We start from the raw sequence: 17,327 nt of genomic DNA, 5'->3' as shown, positions 1-17,327 counted from the left end.
TGCCCGACGAACCGGAAATGAAATGCGCGCCAACTTCCTGAACCCGACGACAGGAGGTTTGATCGAAGATGGCCGAAACGCGTCCACTGTCAAACGCACGCACAACACGCGACATGTCCGAAGATGGCCGAGAGAACAACGTGGTGCCCCCTTCCACGGAGACGGAAGACGGTCCCAAGGGCCCGCCCGATATCTCCGGCCTCTACTCCTTGAAGTTGGATAACCTCGACTACTCCGTCACCCTGGAGCAGCTGAAGGAATTGTTCGGCAAACACGGGGAGATCGGTGACGTCTACATGCCCAGGGACTACTACACGAAGCGATCGAGGGGCTTCGCGTTCGTCCGCTTCAAGGACCGCACCGCCGCGGAGGTGCGAACCAGTTCGTTCGTCTCGTCCGCGGACCCGCCACGCGAGCCCAGCCCGCCCGAACCCTTTTTTTGCATTCGTCGTCGTCGTCGCGTTCAAAAACAGAACCCAGACTCATCCGCCCTCGTCCAATCAACAGGACGCGATCAAGGAGTTCGACCAGAAGGAACTGAACGGCCGACCGATCGCGTGTCGCTTCGCGGAGAAGCCCAGGCCCGACAACCCTCGCGAGGCGCACCTTGGCGGCGGCCGAGGCGGCCGAGGCGGCCGAGGCGGTCGAGGCGGCGATTACTACCGGGGCGGCGGCGGCTCCTACGGCGGCAGCTACTCCAGCCGCAGGCCGTACGGCGGCGGCGACGACTACGGGCCCAGCAGGGGCGCTTACCGCGAGGTGTACGACCGACGCGGACCGTACGATCGCAGGGACTCAGATTACAACCGCGGAAGGGACGACTACTACTACGACAGAGACAGAGGCTACTCCGACCGCGGAGGGTACGATGACAGGTCGAGGGGATACGATCGCAGGGACGATTACTACGACAGAGACAGAGGCTACGGCAGGGACCGCTACGACGACAGGTCGAGGGGATACGATCGCAGGGACGAGCGCCCGAGGAGCAGATGAGACCGCAGTAGCCTTGTGAGAAAGACTAGAAAATGTCTCATGTTTTTCGCAGTCAGACTGGACTTCCCAACAGAAGAAGTCCCGGGCTGCCAAAACGAGATCATTCCAACCGGCACCCGGCATGAGCGAAGAGCCAGCGCCGGTCGACGTTGCCGCCGCGGCCGTCGCCGGTGACGCCGCATCCGTCCATGGATCTCAAGTGGGCTCCTTGGTCGGGTCCCGCGCGGCGTCCATCGCGGGTGACGCGGCCCCCGTGGGCGAAATTGGGGGTGGCGAAACCGGAGGCCCGGGATCGGTAGCGGGCGAGTCGGCGCACGGCAGGGGAACGCACGCGCCTCGGGTTCCGGTCAAGCTGGAGGACGTCGTCGCAAAGAACCGGAGGTGGGCGGAGGCGTGCGACAAGGAGACGAAGATGATCCGACTCAACACCACCTTCATGGTGGGCAACAGGAACAACCTGGACATCTTCCCGGAGAAACCCAACCGCCTGAACCTTCCCGTGGTGAACGCGGACGTGGCGCGCGAGAGCAACGAGCTGCTGGACTCGGTGTGCTCGGTGAAGGACGCCATCTTGCTCCCGGCGGAGAAGTACGAGCTCCCGCAGACGATGGCCCAAGAGGTGGGCTTCCACTATAAACCTCTCGTCGAAAGGAACCCGATGTTTCAAAGGGGCCGAGCCGGGTGCGAGATCACCGCGTACGCCGAGAACTACGTCGAGACCACGGGCGTCGGTCCCTACGCGCGAAAGAAAGTAACGCAGGCCAGTAGAACCAGCAAGGGCGGCAAGGGTAAGAAGAAGTGACCGTCGTCGCGTGGTCGTTGTAACTCTACCGTATTACGCGTCGAGGCGCTAGTCTAGTAGCACGTGATTCGGCCCGAGCCTCCGGGTTGCACCGCGTCATTTGCGGTTGAATTTGGCCATCAGGTCGTTCACGTCGCCCGAGGGCTTGGGGCTCGGAGCCTGCGACGCCTTCCTGATGTCCTTGGAGGGCGAGGGGAGTCCGCCGCCCTTTTTCTTCTTTTTGCCCTTACCACCCCCGCCGCCGACGCCGCCGCCGCCGACTTTCGACGCAAACTCCACGCCTTCCACCGGACACTTCAACATGGCGCGACCCGTCTGCACCGTCAGGAGACCGCCCTCGTCCACGACCACGGTCCCCACCGCGCCCTTGTTCGCGCCGCCGATGATCCGAACCTTATCCCCCGTCGTCGGCACGTCGTCTTCGGCGTCGAAATCGTACCCAAACGACGGCGGCGGCGGAGTGAAATTCTTCCTCTCCGCGGCTCCTCGTCGCGAGTCCGCGCCCATCAACGCGTCGATCCTCGCCGCGGCCCTCGTCCCCGCCGGCATGTGCGCGCGGGCGTTGGTGACCTTTCGCTGCTTCGGAGCGTCGGTATCAGGCCGGACGTCCGCGACGTCAACCTTGAGCTGCATGAGCCCCGCCTGGACGGTGACCGCGGAGCCCGCGACTTTGCGAACCTTGCCCTGCATGCCGGTGGTGAGCACCACCACCGGGTCGCCCACGTCGGGGCACCAGCCGCTCGGGACCTTCGCGGGAGGCCTGAGCTTCGCCGCCGCCGCCGCGCGCTCAGCCTCGGCCTCGGCAGCCCTCGCGGCGGCGGCGGCGGTGGCGAAATCGGTGGCGCCCGACGCCAGCGCCGCGCCTCTCTTTTCCCGGGCGACTTCAACCTGCGCCCTTCTCGCGTCGGCCGCGAGCCTCGTTTTCCGCTCGCGTCCCGCCCGGGCGATCCCGGACGCGAGTTTCACGTCCGCGGCTTCCTCGGCGGCGTCCACCCTGGCCTGCGCCGCCGCGATCCGCGGCGCGGTTCGGTCCACGTTCCACAGGAGGGAGAGCGCTCGCTTGATGTCCTCGTCCGCGCCTCTTCTCGCGCTCTCCAAAGCGCCGATGGTCTCCTCGAGCGTCGCCCTGCCCTCGCCCAGCGCCGCCCTCGCGTCGTCGACCACCGCCGGTTCCAAACCGAACCGCTCGGCGATTTGCAACGCGCGGGATCGCCCCGGGACGCCCCACAGCAGCCTGTACGTCGGCGCGAGCGCCGCCTCGTCGAATTCGACGGCGGCGTTTTCAAAATAGCCGCCGGGGTGCTCGTACTTGAGCGCCTTGAGCTCGCCGTGGTGGGTCGTGGCGAGGGTGAGGCCCGCGCGGTTAAAGTCCGTGCCGCCCGCGCCGACGCCCGCGAGCCGTTCGAGCAGGGCGCCGCCGATCGCGGCGCCCTCCGCCGGGGACGTCCCGGTGCCCACCTCGTCCATCAGCACCAACGAATCGGGCCCAGCCGCGGACAAGATGGCCCTCTGCTTCGCGAGCCTCGCGCTAAACGTCGAGAGGGACTGCATGAGATCCTGCGAGTCGCCGATGTCGACGAGCACGCTATCGAACCAAGGCAGGCGCGCCATCTCCGCCGGGACGAAGAGCCCGGATCGCGCCATTAAGCTCGCGAGGCCGACCGCTTTCATAGCCGCCGTCTTACCGCCGGTGTTGGGTCCGGTTATGACGACGCACCGGGCGTTGAGAGGGACAAACACGTCCACCGGCGCCGGACCCTTGACCCGCGCCACGTCGTCGCCGCCGTACGTCCGCGGGTCCACGCCGCGCCGTCCAACCCCGAGCAACAGGTCGTCGTCGACGTCCGAATCGTCGGTCGGGGCCCCGCCCTCGGCGTCGAGCCCGGTCCTCTTCTTCGAGAGAGCCGCCCGCTTCGCCGCCTCCCGTCGAGCCGCCCGCTGCGCACGGATCGCCTGCGCCGCGAGCACCGGCTGTCGCAACCCCGCGAGCTCGACGAGCAGCTCCACGGCACCGTCGTCCTCCTCGCCGGATGAAGCCCCGTCGTTAAAATCGTCGTCCTCGCCGTCGTCCCCTCGGTAGCCGCCGCCGCCCGTCGAGCCCGCGACCAACGACGGAAACATCGCCGCCTTCTCAGCCTCCCTCGCCTCCCTCAAGGCGCGCGTCTCGTCGTAACTCCCGTCGACGCCGCCGCTGAACCCCAATCCCCCTAAACCACGCATTGGGTCGATCGCTCGACCGGGCGGAATGACGAACGTCGGTCTGCACGCGTTCATCGCGCTCGCCTGCCTGGCCCGAGCCGCGATGACGTCCAATCGCGTCACCACGTCCAGCGCGACGAATAGGTCCGGCGTCGCCGCCGCCACCGTGTTGGTCAGCCTGCGCCGTATCGCGTCGATCGCGCTCTCCTCCGACGCGACGCACTGCGCCAACTGGCCGTTGAGCAGCACGACCCCGGGTGGTTCGATGAGCACCAAGCCGCCCCCCGCGGCGACGCCGACGACGAGCGCGCCGGCTGGCGCGGGCGGCGTCACCGCCAGCACGACGCGGCCTTGGTGGGTGGTGACCTGGCCGTTGGCGTTCTGCAGCGCCCTGCGCAGCTTAGCCTCCGCGGCGGCGCGCTGCGACCTGGCGCGGCGGAGCTCGGGGGACGCGCCGTCCTTGAATCCGCCCTGGTCGTCGACGCATTGCTTGATGGCATCCGCGACTTCGGGTCGGGGCGCCATGGCGGCGACGATGTTGCGCAGCGGGGCGAGCTCGGGGGGCGGGACGCCGTTCACGGCGACGTTCTCGACGGTCTTCTTGAGGCGTGCGGCGGATGCGATGAAGGCGACCATCGCGGCGAGCTCGTCGCCGCCCAGGGATGCGTACTTCTCCGCCTTGTAGAGCGCGCGGCGAACCTCGGCGGACATGATGCCGCCGAAGTCGATGGAGGCGCCGAGGTGGTTCTCCATGACCATCGCGGCCTCGGTCTCGTCCAAGAGCATCTCGCTCTGCCACGCGCCGCCCTCGGGGGGTTGCATCACGCGCACGGCTTCCTGCCCGAGGCGGGTAGAGGCGTACTCGGCGAGGTCCTCGAGGAGCTCGCCCCACCCGCACGCCTCCAGGCTCTGCTCCGCGAGCTCCTCGGGGGAGACGTCCTTGCCGCGCGCGGGGTTGGCCGTCGCGGACTGGGCGGCGCGAGGGGCGACGCCGGATCGAGACGGCGGGAGTCTCCATCGCGCGGCGCCCTCGCCGCGGGTCCGAACCCGCGTCGCGGCGCACGCCGCGAGCGCCGGGGAGGCGCACGACATCGCCGTGTGGGCCACGTCGACGCCTTTCGCGGCTGGAAGACGATCCGAAAACTCGTGTATTTTCCGCATGCCCCCCAAGCACGCACAACCGGCATCGCGTCGGCATGCACGTCCTGACTCGCGCGACGCCCCATCCCGTCGCGATGTCCTCCGGGTGCGAGACGCCATCGCACAGGGTCTTCGTGTACGGAACGTTGAAGCGCGGGTTCTACAACCACCGGCTGCTCCGGGAGATGGACGCCAAATTCCTGGGCGAGGCGCTTACGCGGAAGCCTTGGCGGATGGTGCTGGGCGAGTACGGCATACCTTACCTGATGCGGGGTGAGGCGGACGGAAGCGCGGTCGTGCCGGGTGAGTTGTGGGAGGTGGACGACGAGGGGTTGGACGCGCTGGATGTCCTGGAGGGGATCGACGAGGGGATGTACGAAAGGGTCACCCTGGACGTCGCGACGAGGGAAGGGGCGGATGGGGCGGTAGATGGTGGCTTCGCGACGACAGCGCAGGCGTTCGTGTGCGGACCGGAGTCCGAGCGGCGCGGCATCGGAACGACGTGGAGTGAGGAGATCGCGGCGTACGACCTGAAGACGCACGAGGCGTCGTACGTGCCCAAGCACGAGCGCGCGGCGGGTTCGTTGGGCACCGAGTCCCTCGGGCGTCGACGGAGCTAAGTGTCAACACGACGAACCCGTCCACGTCGAAGAGCTATCTACTAGAGCTAGGCTGGTCGAAGGTGAAGTCGTCGTCCCCTTCGTCGTCGCTGGACTCCTCGTCGCTGTCCACGTTCCCCTCGAGCACGCCGATCTTGCACTTCTCCAGCATGTAACCCCCGTTCACCCACCGATGGTACCGATCGAACAGCGCCGTGCAGTCCTTCCCGAGCGCCTGCGTCAAGATCTTTCGTCCGCCGGGGTGAAAGTCGAGGTACGGCGAGAGGTTGTACACCTTGCCGCGCAGCACCGTCCACCCGTCAGCCTCCGTGCCGTGCGTCGCCACCTCCGTCATCGTTATGTCCTTCCGCCGCTTTCCCCCGCGCAGGCCGTTCATGTCGGGCTCCCGTTTCGTCAGCCTCATCCAGTCCATCTGGCTGTAGCCCGCCGCGAGCTGGATCTTCTTCGCGCCCCCCCCGGTCGACTGCGTGCCCGCCGCGGAGGGCGCGCCGTCGCTGCCGTCGAGCCGCCGGACCCTCCCGACGTCCGAGCCGTCCGCGTAGGTCACCGTCGCGTTGGCAAGCAGCCCGCCGGGCCGCTCACCTTCCCCCGACATCGTGCACCCCGACACGCGTGTGCGCCCGACTGCGAATGGCCGAGTGGGCCGTCGAGCGGAGAGCAGAAAAAGGTCCACGTCGACACCTCGGGTGTCACTTTATCCCGCGCAGAGAGCCACTATCGCCGCGTCTGTCATCGCCGCTAGGCTCCGGCTCGCGCCACTCGCGTTCCCGCGCCCGCGTCGACCCTCCGACGCCCCGCACCGCGCGCGTCTCGCGATCCGAGCCGCGACCGGATCCCCCGCGCTGGTTCCCGCCACCGAAGCCATGGCTGCCAAACGAACGATCCTGTGGTTCCGAAAAGGCTTGCGCGTGCACGACAACCCGGCGCTGGTGAAGGCGTGCGAGGGCGCCTCCGCGGTCCAGCCCGTGTTCGTGCTGGACCCGTGGTTCATCAAGCCCGAGCGCGTCGGCGCCAACCGCCTTCGGTTCCTGCTCGAGTCCCTCACGGACCTCGACGCGTCGCTCAGGGCGCGAGGGTCCTCGCTGCTCGTGCTGCACGGCGATCCGGCGCGCGTCATCCCCGCCGCGCTCGAGGCGTGGCGATGCGACAGGCTGTGCTACGAGTTCGACACCGAGCCGTACGCGCAGAAGCGCGACGCGTCGGTGAACGAGGCGGCGCGGGCGTTGGGCGTGGAGGTGCACGCGCCGGTATCGCACACCCTCTGGGACTTGGACCGGCTCCTCGCCAAATGCCCGCGCGGCGAACCCCCCACCGCGTACGCTTCCTTCCTCAAGATCGCGCACGGCGTCGGGCCCGTGCCGCCCGTCGCGCCGGACGTGCCGTCGATCACGCCCCTGAGTGACGGTGACGCGCTGAGTGACGGGAAGGACCTGGTCGACGCGCTGAGGGACGTCGTCACCGGCTCGGGCATCCCGTCGCTGGAACGACTCGGGTACGAACCCATCAAAGCCGGCGAGGGCTTCCCGGCGCGGGGCGGCGAGACGGAGGGTCTGGCGCGGCTACGCAAGATGCTGGCGAGGACGACGTACATCGCGGAGTTTAAGAAGCCGCAGACGAACCCGACGGAGTTGTGGACGCCGGTGCTGGGTAAGGAGGGTAAGGTTAAAGGCGCACCACCCGCGAACCCCTTCGAAGCGGCGAAAAAGTCGTCAAAAGAGCCAAAGTCGACACAGCTGGCGGAGGCGTTCATGGCCCCAGCCACCACGGCGTTGTCCCCGTACCTCAAGTTCGGCTGCGTGTCCCCGAGGACGTTCTGGCACGAGCTGCGCGCCGTGCTGGACGTCGAGCTCGGAGGAAAGCACAGCAAGCCCCCGGAGTCGCTCGAGGGGCAGCTGCTGTGGAGGGAGTTTTACTACCTCGCGGGATACGGCACTCCAAACTACGACCGGATGGCGGGGAACAGGATATGCCGGCAGATCCCGTGGACGTGGGACGAGGAGAGGCTCGCGGCGTGGGAGGAGTCGAGGACTGGGTTCCCGTGGATCGACGCGTGCATGATGCAGCTGAAGCAAGAGGGATGGATGCACCACCTCGCGAGGCACGCGGTTGCGTGCTTTTTGACCAGGGGGGACTTGTTCGTGCACTGGGAAGCGGGCGCGGCGGTTTTCGACCGAGAGCTGGTGGACGCGGACTGGGCGCTGAACAACGGCAACTGGATGTGGCTCAGCTGCAGCTGCTTCTTCTACCAGTACTTTCGGGTGTACGGGCCGGTGAGTTTCGGCAAGAAGTACGACAAGGAGGGCGCGTACATCCGCAAGTACTTACCCCAGCTGAAAGACATGCCGGCCAAGTACATATACGAGCCGTGGACTGCGCCGATCGAGGTGCAGAGGAAGGCTGGGTGCGTGGTCGGCGTGGACTATCCGGCACCCATCGTGGACCACGCGGTGGCGTCGAAGGAGTGCATCGAAAAGATCGCGGCGGCTTACAACGCCCACAAAAACGGCACCGCGGGGAGCATCGTCGCCGCCGGGAAAAAGCGCAAAGCCGGCGACGGAGTCTAAAACTTTCTGTTTGACGAAGACGACGGCGCGGAGCTAAACATTAGACTACTTTCGTTTGACATAGGCGAGTACGGGCGCGGTGTGAACCAGGTCCGCGTCGAACACCGCCTTCGCCGTCCACTCCCCGAGGTCGACGAACGACGTGACGAACGCCTCGCTCGTCGCGACGCCGAGCGCCCCCTTCGAAGGTTTCTCCGCCAGCAACCCGGGTCGCGAGACTATCCACTCCAAGTCGTCCATCTCTCGGTACACGTACGGCACCAGCGCGTGGTTATCCGATACCATTCCCTTGATCCACATCAGGGGCGACATGAACGTGACCATGAAGGTCTTGAAAGGGTAAGATGGATCTCCGTCCAGCCTGGGGTCCACGCTCATTGCACCGGTTTGAATAAGAATTCGCTTCAGGCCAATCTCGCGCATCGTCTCGGCGATGGCTCGCACCGCGGGGAGCAGCATCGGTTTACCCGCGAGGATCTGGAAGGCTTTTGGCTTACCCGCGCATTCGATGATGACGTCGCCGTTGGCGTGTGACAGACCGCTGTCGCGCACGGCGCTCCGCACCGCGTTCAGGTCCGTGAGGTCGCCTTCGAGAACCTTCAATTTGTCCTGCATGAGCGCGGGAGAGACTCCGACCTCGGCCAGGACTGAGCGGAGCTTGTCGGGGTTGCGGACGAACGCGATGACGTCATGGTCGGCTTCAAGCGCGAACTTGGCGACGTACCGGCCGGTTTGGCCGGAACCGCCGAAGAGGAGCACCTTGGGTGGCGCCATGCGTCGTGTTGTGAGCGGCGCAGCACCAGTTCGTCGCGTTATGTCTTTGGCATAGCGTTATCGAAATTGTTAACAACGCGGTCCACAGAGTATGAGCGCCCTGTCCTCGGTGCCACTCCTCGTGACCCGTCCCTTCCGTCGCGCCGGTTCGACTCGCCCTCGCAAGTATCGCTCGCCCGTCGTCATGAGCGCGCTTCCCAAGATTACGTACTTCAACGGAGTCGGACGGTGCGCTTCACCTCCAGATGCCGATACACGGAACGAACTCACCCACGCGTCCTCGTCCCCCGCATCGCAGCGTATTCGGCCTCCGCGTCGCCATGTTCAAAGCTTTCGGCAAGGACGGCTGGATCGATGAGCGGCTCCAGTTCCCCGAGTTCAAGGAGCGGAAGCCAACCCTCCCTCTCGGTTACCTGCCGGTCCTCTCGATCGACGAGGAGGTTTTCACGCAGACCGAGGCCATCCTGCGGTGGGTTGCTCATAAGTCCTCTCTGTACCCCACCGACCTCAAGGAAGCCATGAGGGTGGACGAGGTGTGCGCGGTAGCTCACGAGGTGCTGTATAAGTGCCCGTTCGACGCCGATGAGGAGGTGAAGAAGGCCAAACGTTTGGAGTACGCGGAGGGTCGAATGCTCCAAAACATGAGCTACGTCGACTCCAAGCTGGCGGGATCGAGCAACGGGTTCCTGCTCCCGGGCGGCATCTCGATGGCGGACCTGCAGGTGTACATGGTGGTACACATGATCAGGACCGGAAACTTCGACCACATCGAGCCCGAGTACGTCGACAGGTTCCCGAACATATGCAAAAACGCCGCCGCGGTGGATGCCGATCCGCTTATCGTGGAGTACAGGGCCAACTACCCCAACTGACTCTTAGCTCTTATAGCACGACTGATGATACACGTTCCGATTACAATCTCGACCGACGAGCGTCGACACTCGAGTCGACGGACCGCGACGGGTCACCGCCGGGTCGCCTCCTCGTGCAGGAGCTGCTTCGCGCTCTTCTTCCCGCTCTGCGCCTTGGCTCGCTCGCGCTCGATGGCCAACTTATAGAACGGCTCCGTCGGCGGCTGCACGGGGTCCAGGCTCGGCTTCACCCTCTCCACCCCATCCTCGTCGATGTACGTGGGCAGGTCGTAGCTCATGTCCGAGTCGTAGGCGTCGATTCCCCCGCACGACACGAACGGGACGATGCACTCGGTGGGCCAGCCCATCGTGCCCAGCGCGTTGCCGTGCGCATCCTCCTGCAGCATCCCTTTCGCCCTCTCGTGCAGCACCCTCGACAGGTCGTCCGGCTCGAACCCCTCAGGAGGTGAGTACTCCTGACACACGACGAAAGCCTCGATGGACGAGTTCCTGGAGCTCTTGGGCTTCGCGCACGTCACCTGCTTGAAGAACAGCTTGAGCTGGGAGTACAGGAGCGCGCAGTCTTTCCCCCTGAAGATCTTCGCGACGTAGGTGCCCCCGTCCGCGAGGATGTGCGTGCACACGGTGAGTCCCGCGAGGATGAGCTGGGCCTGCATGAACTCATCCATGTCGTGGAGTCCGGTGACGTCCGGCGCGCCGTCGCTGATGACCAGGTCCGCCTTGCGCCCGTCCGTGAAGTGCGCGAGGATCTCCTCGACCTTCGCCATGGAGGTCATGTCGCCCTGGATCGTGGTGATGCCCTCTATCGGGGCCATCGGCTGCAGGTCGATGGCGATTAGCTTGGGCATGTCCTCATCAGGTAACCCCTTCTCCTTCGCGGGGAGGTAGATGCGCCTGGACAACACCTGCGACCAGGACCCGGGCGCCGCGCAGAGGTCCACCACGTTCTTGACGTTCTTCAGGATGTCGAACGAGTCGTCGATCTGCAGCAGCTTGAAAGCGGATCGCGCGCGCCATCCCTCCTCCTTGGCCTTCCTGTAGTATATGTCCCTCTTGTCCTTCGAGGCCTTCCCCATCTCGCGCTCCCGGCGATTAAATACACCGACCAGTCCCCCGCGCGGAGGAGGAGTGGGCGTGCGTGTTCCTGAAAATCGCCGGCACCGTCCGGAACCGCCGCCGCCGCCGCCGACTGGACGGAGAAAATCGCCACCGCCCTCGCCCGCCAGAGCGCGAGGCGCGTCCGCGTCGAGAAGTCCGGCGGTAGATTCCGCGTCGAGAAGTCCGACGAGAGGGCAACCATGCGGAAGAAAGTGGACCAGCGCATCCGCACGCTCGTCGAGAACGGCGTGAAGCTCAACGAGCGCTCCATGTTCGTCGTCGTGGGCGATCGAGGGCGCGAGCAGGTGGTTAACCTGCACTACATGCTCTCGAAGGCGACGGTGAGGTCCAGGCCCAACGTGCTGTGGTGCTACAAGAAGGAGCTGTACCTCTCGTCGCACAAGAAGAAGCGCGTGAAGCAGATCAAGAAGATGGTGGCGCGAGGCCTGATGGACGCCGAGAACGAGGACCCGTTCTCGCTCTTCGTCGCATCCACTGACATCAAGTACACGTACTACGCCGACACGCAGAAGATCCTCGGCAACACCTACGGCATGGCGGTGCTCCAGGACTTCGAGGCGCTCACGCCGAACCTACTCGCGCGCACCGTGGAGACGGTCGAGGGCGGTGGCATCATCGTGCTGCTGCTGTCAAACATGGAGAGCCTGTCGCAGCTGTACACCATGACGATGGACGTGCACTCGCGATTCAGGACCGAATCGCACCAGCACGTCGTCGGCCGGTTCAACGAGCGATTCATCCTCTCCCTGGGGTTCTGCCCCACGTGCATCATCATGGACGACGAGCTCAATGTCCTCCCGATCTCGTCGCACGTCCAGAACATCCAGCCCGTCGGTAACGACACCGAAGCAGGCGCCGAACCCGAGGATCTCAAGGAGCTCAAGCAATCCCTTGAGGGAACCGACCCCGCGGGCGCTCTCGTGTCCTGCTGCAAGACCCTCGACCAGGGTAAGGCCGTCGTCACCTTCCTCGACGCGGCATCGGAGAAGACGCTCAGGTCCACCGTCGCCCTCACCGCCGCGCGCGGACGCGGTAAGTCCGCGGCGATGGGCATAGCCGTCGCGGGTGCGGTGGCGATGGGTTACGCGAACATCTTCGTCACGTCGCCGTCGCCGGAGAACCTCAAGACGTTCTTCCAGTTCATCCTGAAGGGATTCGACGCGATGGAATACAAGGAACACCTCGATTACGACATCGTGGAGTCGTCGAACCCGGCGTTCGGCAAGGCGATCGTGCGGATCAACGTCCACAGGGCGCACAGGCAGACGATTCAGTACATCCTGCCGCAGCACGCGGAACGGGCGTCGTCCGCGGAGCTCTTGGTCATCGACGAGGCTGCCGCGATCCCCCTGCCCACGGTGCAGGCTTTACTCGGCCCTTACCTCGTGTTCCTGTGCTCCACCGTCAACGGGTACGAGGGGACCGGCCGGGCGCTGTCGCTGAAGCTCATCTCCAACCTGCGGAGGGAGGCGGCGGGGGTGGCGAGAGCCGGTGACGCCGGCGCGGGGGGCGGCGGGCGGCTCCTCCGCGAGGTTTCCCTCGCCGAGCCCGTGCGTTACTCGTTCGGCGATCGCATCGAGGCGTGGCTCAACGGGCTGCTGTGCCTGGACGCGGCGGATCACACCCCGCCGCTGACGGGGCACCTGCCGCCGCCGTCCGATTGCGAGCTGTACGAGGTCAACCGAGATACCCTCTTCAGCGCGCACAAGCCATCGGAGACTTTCCTGAAGCGGATGATGTCGCTGTACATCGCGAGCCACTACAAGAACACGCCGAACGATCTTCAGCTGATGGCGGACGCGCCCGCGCACAGGCTGTTCGTCCTCCTGGCGCCGCCCAAGAGCGCGCAGGTTCTCCCGGATATTCTCTGCGTGGTCCAGGTTGCTCTCGAGGGCGCCATCAACCGCGCCAGCGCCTCCTCCGCGCTCGCCGCGGGCCAGTCCCCGCAGGGCGACCTCATCCCGTGGACCGTCGCGACGCAGTTCCAGGACCCCGAGTTTCCCTCCCTCACCGGCGCGCGCGTCGTTCGCATCGCCGCGCATCCCGACCTCCCGGGCCAGGGATACGGCTCACGCGCGCTGCAACAGCTACACGCGTATTACGAGGGTAAGCTCACGAACCTCGCCGAGACGGACGTGCCAGCGCAGACGGAGGCGCCCCGCGCGGCGCCAGTGACCGCGGACGGCGGCTTGCTCCAGGAGCAGCTGGAACCGAGGTGCGAGCTGCCGCCGCTGCTGTGCCCGTGCGGGGATCAACGCCCGGAGCGGTGCCACTGGATCGGCGCGGCGTTTGGGCTCACGGATTCGCTGCACAAGTTCTGGTCCAGGCAGGGGTACCGGCCGGTGTACCTGCGCCAGACCCCGAGCGACGTCACCGGAGAGTTCTCCGCCATCCTCATACGGCCGCTCGACCACGAGGGTAACGACGAGGAGGACGGGGCGATGACCACGGCTCCCGAGTGGCTCGTCGCGTTCAACGCTGATTTTAAGCAGCGGTTCACCGCTTTGCTCGGGGGCGCGTTCAGGGACGTCGCACCGGGCCTCGCGCTGTCGGTGCTCGCTCCCAAGCTGACTTTTGATGATGATGCCAAGGCTGAGGGTGCGCCCGCGTCCGCGGTGCGTCGCAGCGACGGGCAGCCCATAACCGCCCACGACGTCAAGCGACTCGAAAAATATGCTCAGAGCCTGGTGGACCACCACCTCGTGGCCGATCTGGTGCCGCCGCTCGCCAGGGCGTTCTTCGCGGGACAGATTCCCACGACCATGTCCTACTCGCAGGTCGCCATCTTGCTTCAGCTGGGTCTGCAATACAAGGAGATGGACGACGTTGCGAAGGGCTTGGGTCTGCCCACGCCGCAGGTGATGGCTCTGTACAACAAGGCGATGCGAAAGCTTTACACCGCGCTGAGGACCGCGAAGGAGAGGGAGGTTGAGGCGGCGATGCCGCCCGGGAGCGTGCCGGAGCTCAAGCCGCACGCGGTCGGTCTCGATGAGGACCTCGAGGACGGGTGAGTGGATTTGATCGCCCCGGACGTTATTTTCCCCCACTCTCGAACCCAAAGTTTTGTTATTTTTTCCCACTCTCGAACCCAAAGTTTTCGCGCTCGGCTCGCGGAGGTGACGATAAAGTTCGAGACGACTGACGGCATCGGGCGGGCGCCACCGTGTATTCGGGGTTATAAGTCCTCCCGGGCCCAAAACCGTGACGATCCAACCAAAGCTCAACAAGTCTGATCCGCGAGTCCGATCGCCCTGGTGGCTTTTCCCCGGTACCAAACGCACCCGTGGCACCCGTTCCACCCGAAACTGACTGTCCGACACCGACCCAAAAACTCGACGCAGCGCCGCTAAATTCACGGAGGAGCAGCGCAAAAAGCAGAGGGAACTGCTCGAGGTGCGCGCACGTTCCGATGCAAAAGCCCGGTTAACTTTCTACTCTGATTTTTCCCCCTCGATGTACCCCGGGCGCGGCGATGACGATACCGGTTTCATCTTCATCGTTTTGGATGATCTCCGTGATTATATACACCGCTGCGTTCTTACCGAGCCGCGCCCAAGGGACAAGCCGGACAAAACCAACCCGTCACCCGTCGTATTCGCGCATCTTTCGCGCATCACTCACGCGCCTCGTTTCTTTCTGACTGTGCCTCCGCGCGTTTCGTCTCACTCGCAGGAGGCTGGGCTGGAGAGGTACGCCATCGCCGGGAAGGAGGACGACTGGGACGACGCCCTCGCCGGCGGCAAGGTTCCAAAGTCGGGGATGCTCAGCGTCAAGCGCAAGCACGGCGCCGACGCGGACGCGGCGACCCCGGAGAAGAAGAGCTCGAAGAAGGACAAGAAGGGGGACAAGGGTCACAAGGGCAAGGGGGGAAAGACGCCGAAGTCGAGCTCCAAGAAGAGCAAACACAAGGCGTAGAGGGACCGGTTGCGGCAGTTTTAATAGCACGCCAGTCTCCAAAACCTAAAAAACAGCTGCGCTTGACTCACAATTTTGTCCAGGATCGTTTGGCACTCTTTGTTGAACGTAGGAGCGTTGCAGAGGACTTTCGTCATGGGAGGCGTAAACGGAAAGCCCCTCATCGGGTACAACAAGCCGGCGAAGAAGATGGCCTGGTGGTGGTACGAGTTCGGCCTCTCGCTCCCGTCCGATCTCAGGGAAAAAACCTACGTCATCACCGGGACGACTACGGGTACCGGGCGTTGCGCGGCGATGGCGCTCGCGGAGAGGAGCGCCAGGGTCATCTGCCTCAACCGCCCGTCCGAGCGCGCCGTCGAGTCCCTCGAGGCCATAAAAGAGGCGGGCGCCGAGTTCAACGCGAAGGTTGAGCACATCGACTGCGACCTCAGCTCGTTCGACAGCGTGAAGAGCGCGATCGCGAAGCTGAAGAAGGCGTGCGGCGACGAGGGCATCGACGTCCTGTGCTGCAACGCGGGGATCATGGCCATCCACGACGAGGCCACCAAGGACGGATACGACGTCCAGATGCAGGTCAACCACCTCTCGCACTTCCTCCTCGCCAAGGAGCTCATGCCCCTCCTGGAGAAAGCCGCGTCCAAGAGGCACCGCGCGAGGATCATAGCGCACAGCTCATCCGCCAGGTACAGCCCCGCCAACATGTCCGGTAAACTCGCCGCCAAGTACTTCGGCAAGAACGGCGGCAACCTCGGCGGCGACGGCGGACATGGGCGCTGGATGCGGTACCATCAGACGAAACTCGCAAACTCGGTGTTCGCCGCGGAGCTCGCTCGGCGACTTCGCGCGAGGGGAAGCAAGGTGATGGCGCTCTGCGTCGCGCCCGGTTACGCGGCGACGAACCTGCAGGTGACCACGCACAAGGACGGCGGTTTGAACGCCGCGTGGTTGTCGTGGATCTTCGCGCAGAGCGTGGAGGACGGGACCATGCCGCTGCTGAAGGCGATGCTGGACGACAGGCTGGAGAGCGGCGCCTTCATGGAGCCCAAGAGCATGATTTGGGGCTTGCCCGTCGTGAAGGAGCTCAAGGGCGGGTGCGTCAGCGAGGCGAACGGGAAGCTCCTGTGGGAGGAGAGCGAGAAGGCGGTGGGTGCGTTTACGCTTTGACAGGGTTGCGCCCTGTTTGGACCCGCGGGTTGTTACCCTTGGTTGGAGTTGTTACCCTCGGTTGGAGTTGTTACCCAAAACCAAACGTTGCCTCACGATATGAGGGTGACGCCTCCGTCGCCGCCCATCGCGTCCCGCCACCTGGACTCTATCCCGTCCATGTGCGCCATGCCCACCACCGCGACCGTCCGCCCGCTGCACTTGTTCAGCAGGCCGTCCGTCATGTGATCGTCGCGCTGATCGAGCATCGCGCTCGCGACTCTCGGGAACTCTCGCCGCATCTGCCCCGTCAGCGCCCTGACCGCCTCGCGCGTCTTGAGGAGCTCCACGGCGCTCTCGGGGTCGTTCCAGTCGACACGTTTGAACCTCTCCACCAGCTGTGGGTCCACGTCCCTCCACTGCATCGAACCCCCGCCGGTAATCATGCGAAGGATGTCCGGCAGCGTGATCGCGTCCCTGAGCGCCCTGATCGTGAGCTCCTGCGAGCGGTCGCCGAGGACCAGTCTGGCGCCGATGCGATCGGACTCCTCGATGCCGACCTTGAACTCCTTCCCCGGGTCCATGCCGCTCATTCGGAACATGTTGTACACCGTCTTGAGCCCGGCGCCGAGCATCTTCTCGCCGAGGTCACCGGGCGCGCTGCGAGGTGTAGAGGGGGCGTTTTATTAGATCTCAGACGAGGACTGGGCACCCGGAGATTGAAAGCCTCACCCTAGGGCGCTGAGGAGCTGTCGCAGGGGCTCTGGAATCCCCCCTTCGTCGGATTTGCCCGACATGCTCCGCCGCATGGCCGCAGCCCTGGCATCGCACAGCTCCAGGAAGACGGTGTCGGGCCGAACACTCCTTATGACGTTGCGAACCTCGTCCGCGGACTTTCTCGAGATGTGGGCGGTGCCGACGAGGTAGACCTCGTCGCCGTTGCGCAGGTTCCGGAGATAGCTCATAGTCTCCGGTACCGGAGGTGTGGAGCTCGTGCCGGCGGCGAACGACCTCACCCACCTCACCAAACCACCCCGTCGAGCCAAGCAAGCCATGCTCCCGTCTCTGTGGCATCGTCTCGTCAACACGGTTTATTTATACACGTGATACTAAAACTCAGCTGTGGACACCCCGCTCATTTTTAACAACGCGAGACGGGGCGTCGCACACGAAGGCTACTTTT

General features: G+C 65.1%; 11 protein-coding genes across 11 annotated transcripts; 6 read left to right on the top strand and 5 right to left on the bottom strand.

Annotated features, from left to right (window-relative positions):
- Nucleotides 1–105: 105 nt before the first annotated feature.
- MICPUN_91839 (predicted protein) lies at nt 106–1,853 on the top strand. The gene is made up of 2 exons (XM_002508741.1): nt 106–371; nt 508–1,853. Exons 1-2 carry the CDS (start codon nt 114–116, stop codon nt 994–996), a joined length of 747 nt encoding a protein of 248 aa, XP_002508787.1. The 5' UTR covers nt 106–113; the 3' UTR covers nt 997–1,853.
- A 41-nt stretch (nt 1,854–1,894) lies between these two features.
- On the bottom strand, nt 1,895–5,089 carry MICPUN_61977 (predicted protein; the record flags this gene model as incomplete). The annotated part of the gene is made up of 1 exon (XM_002508468.1): nt 1,895–5,089. The coding sequence occupies one exon, from the start codon at nt 5,087–5,089 to the stop codon at nt 1,895–1,897; it is 3,195 nt and encodes a 1,064-aa protein (XP_002508514.1).
- Nucleotides 5,090–5,183: 94 nt separating this feature from the next.
- Nucleotides 5,184–5,837, top strand: MICPUN_109042 (predicted protein). Its single transcript, XM_002508740.1, has one exon. It carries the CDS (start codon nt 5,233–5,235, stop codon nt 5,755–5,757), a length of 525 nt encoding a protein of 174 aa, XP_002508786.1. The 5' UTR covers nt 5,184–5,232; the 3' UTR covers nt 5,758–5,837.
- A 41-nt stretch (nt 5,838–5,878) lies between these two features.
- Nucleotides 5,879–6,190, bottom strand: MICPUN_73928 (predicted protein; the record flags this gene model as incomplete). Its single annotated transcript, XM_002508467.1, has 1 exon — nt 5,879–6,190. A coding segment is annotated over one exon (312 nt), but the record flags the coding sequence as incomplete, so codon positions are not given.
- Nucleotides 6,191–6,620: 430 nt separating this feature from the next.
- On the top strand, nt 6,621–8,321 carry MICPUN_61974 (predicted protein; the record flags this gene model as incomplete). Its single annotated transcript, XM_002508739.1, has 1 exon — nt 6,621–8,321. One exon carries the CDS (start codon nt 6,621–6,623, stop codon nt 8,319–8,321), a length of 1,701 nt encoding a protein of 566 aa, XP_002508785.1.
- Nucleotides 8,322–8,539: 218 nt separating this feature from the next.
- MICPUN_61973 (predicted protein) lies at nt 8,540–9,095 on the bottom strand (the record flags this gene model as incomplete). The annotated part of the gene is made up of 2 exons (XM_002508466.1): nt 8,540–8,563; nt 8,604–9,095. 2 exons carry the CDS (start codon nt 9,093–9,095, stop codon nt 8,540–8,542), a joined length of 516 nt encoding a protein of 171 aa, XP_002508512.1.
- A 320-nt stretch (nt 9,096–9,415) lies between these two features.
- On the top strand, nt 9,416–9,967 carry MICPUN_85553 (predicted protein; the record flags this gene model as incomplete). Its single annotated transcript, XM_002508738.1, has 1 exon — nt 9,416–9,967. The coding sequence occupies one exon, from the start codon at nt 9,416–9,418 to the stop codon at nt 9,965–9,967; it is 552 nt and encodes a 183-aa protein (XP_002508784.1).
- Nucleotides 9,968–10,059: 92 nt separating this feature from the next.
- MICPUN_85499 (predicted protein) lies at nt 10,060–11,043 on the bottom strand (the record flags this gene model as incomplete). The annotated part of the gene is made up of 1 exon (XM_002508465.1): nt 10,060–11,043. One exon carries the CDS (start codon nt 11,041–11,043, stop codon nt 10,060–10,062), a length of 984 nt encoding a protein of 327 aa, XP_002508511.1.
- A 222-nt stretch (nt 11,044–11,265) lies between these two features.
- MICPUN_102725 (predicted protein) lies at nt 11,266–14,097 on the top strand (the record flags this gene model as incomplete). The annotated part of the gene is made up of 1 exon (XM_002508737.1): nt 11,266–14,097. One exon carries the CDS (start codon nt 11,266–11,268, stop codon nt 14,095–14,097), a length of 2,832 nt encoding a protein of 943 aa, XP_002508783.1.
- Nucleotides 14,098–15,639: 1,542 nt separating this feature from the next.
- Nucleotides 15,640–16,259, top strand: MICPUN_109041 (predicted protein). The gene has a single exon (XM_002508736.1). It carries the CDS (start codon nt 15,701–15,703, stop codon nt 16,163–16,165), a length of 465 nt encoding a protein of 154 aa, XP_002508782.1. The 5' UTR covers nt 15,640–15,700; the 3' UTR covers nt 16,166–16,259.
- MICPUN_85755 (predicted protein) lies at nt 16,258–17,109 on the bottom strand (the record flags this gene model as incomplete). The annotated part of the gene is made up of 2 exons (XM_002508464.1): nt 16,258–16,804; nt 16,877–17,109. The coding sequence occupies 2 exons, from the start codon at nt 17,107–17,109 to the stop codon at nt 16,258–16,260; spliced, it is 780 nt and encodes a 259-aa protein (XP_002508510.1).
- Nucleotides 17,110–17,327: the final 218 nt, after the last annotated feature.

This window comes from Micromonas commoda, chromosome 10 (assembly GCF_000090985.2).
Source record: "Micromonas commoda chromosome 10, complete sequence".
Lineage (NCBI taxonomy): Eukaryota > Viridiplantae > Chlorophyta > Mamiellophyceae > Mamiellales > Mamiellaceae > Micromonas > Micromonas commoda.
Note: the sequence above shows the minus strand (reverse complement) of the source record. Positions and strands in the feature narration are given on the sequence as shown.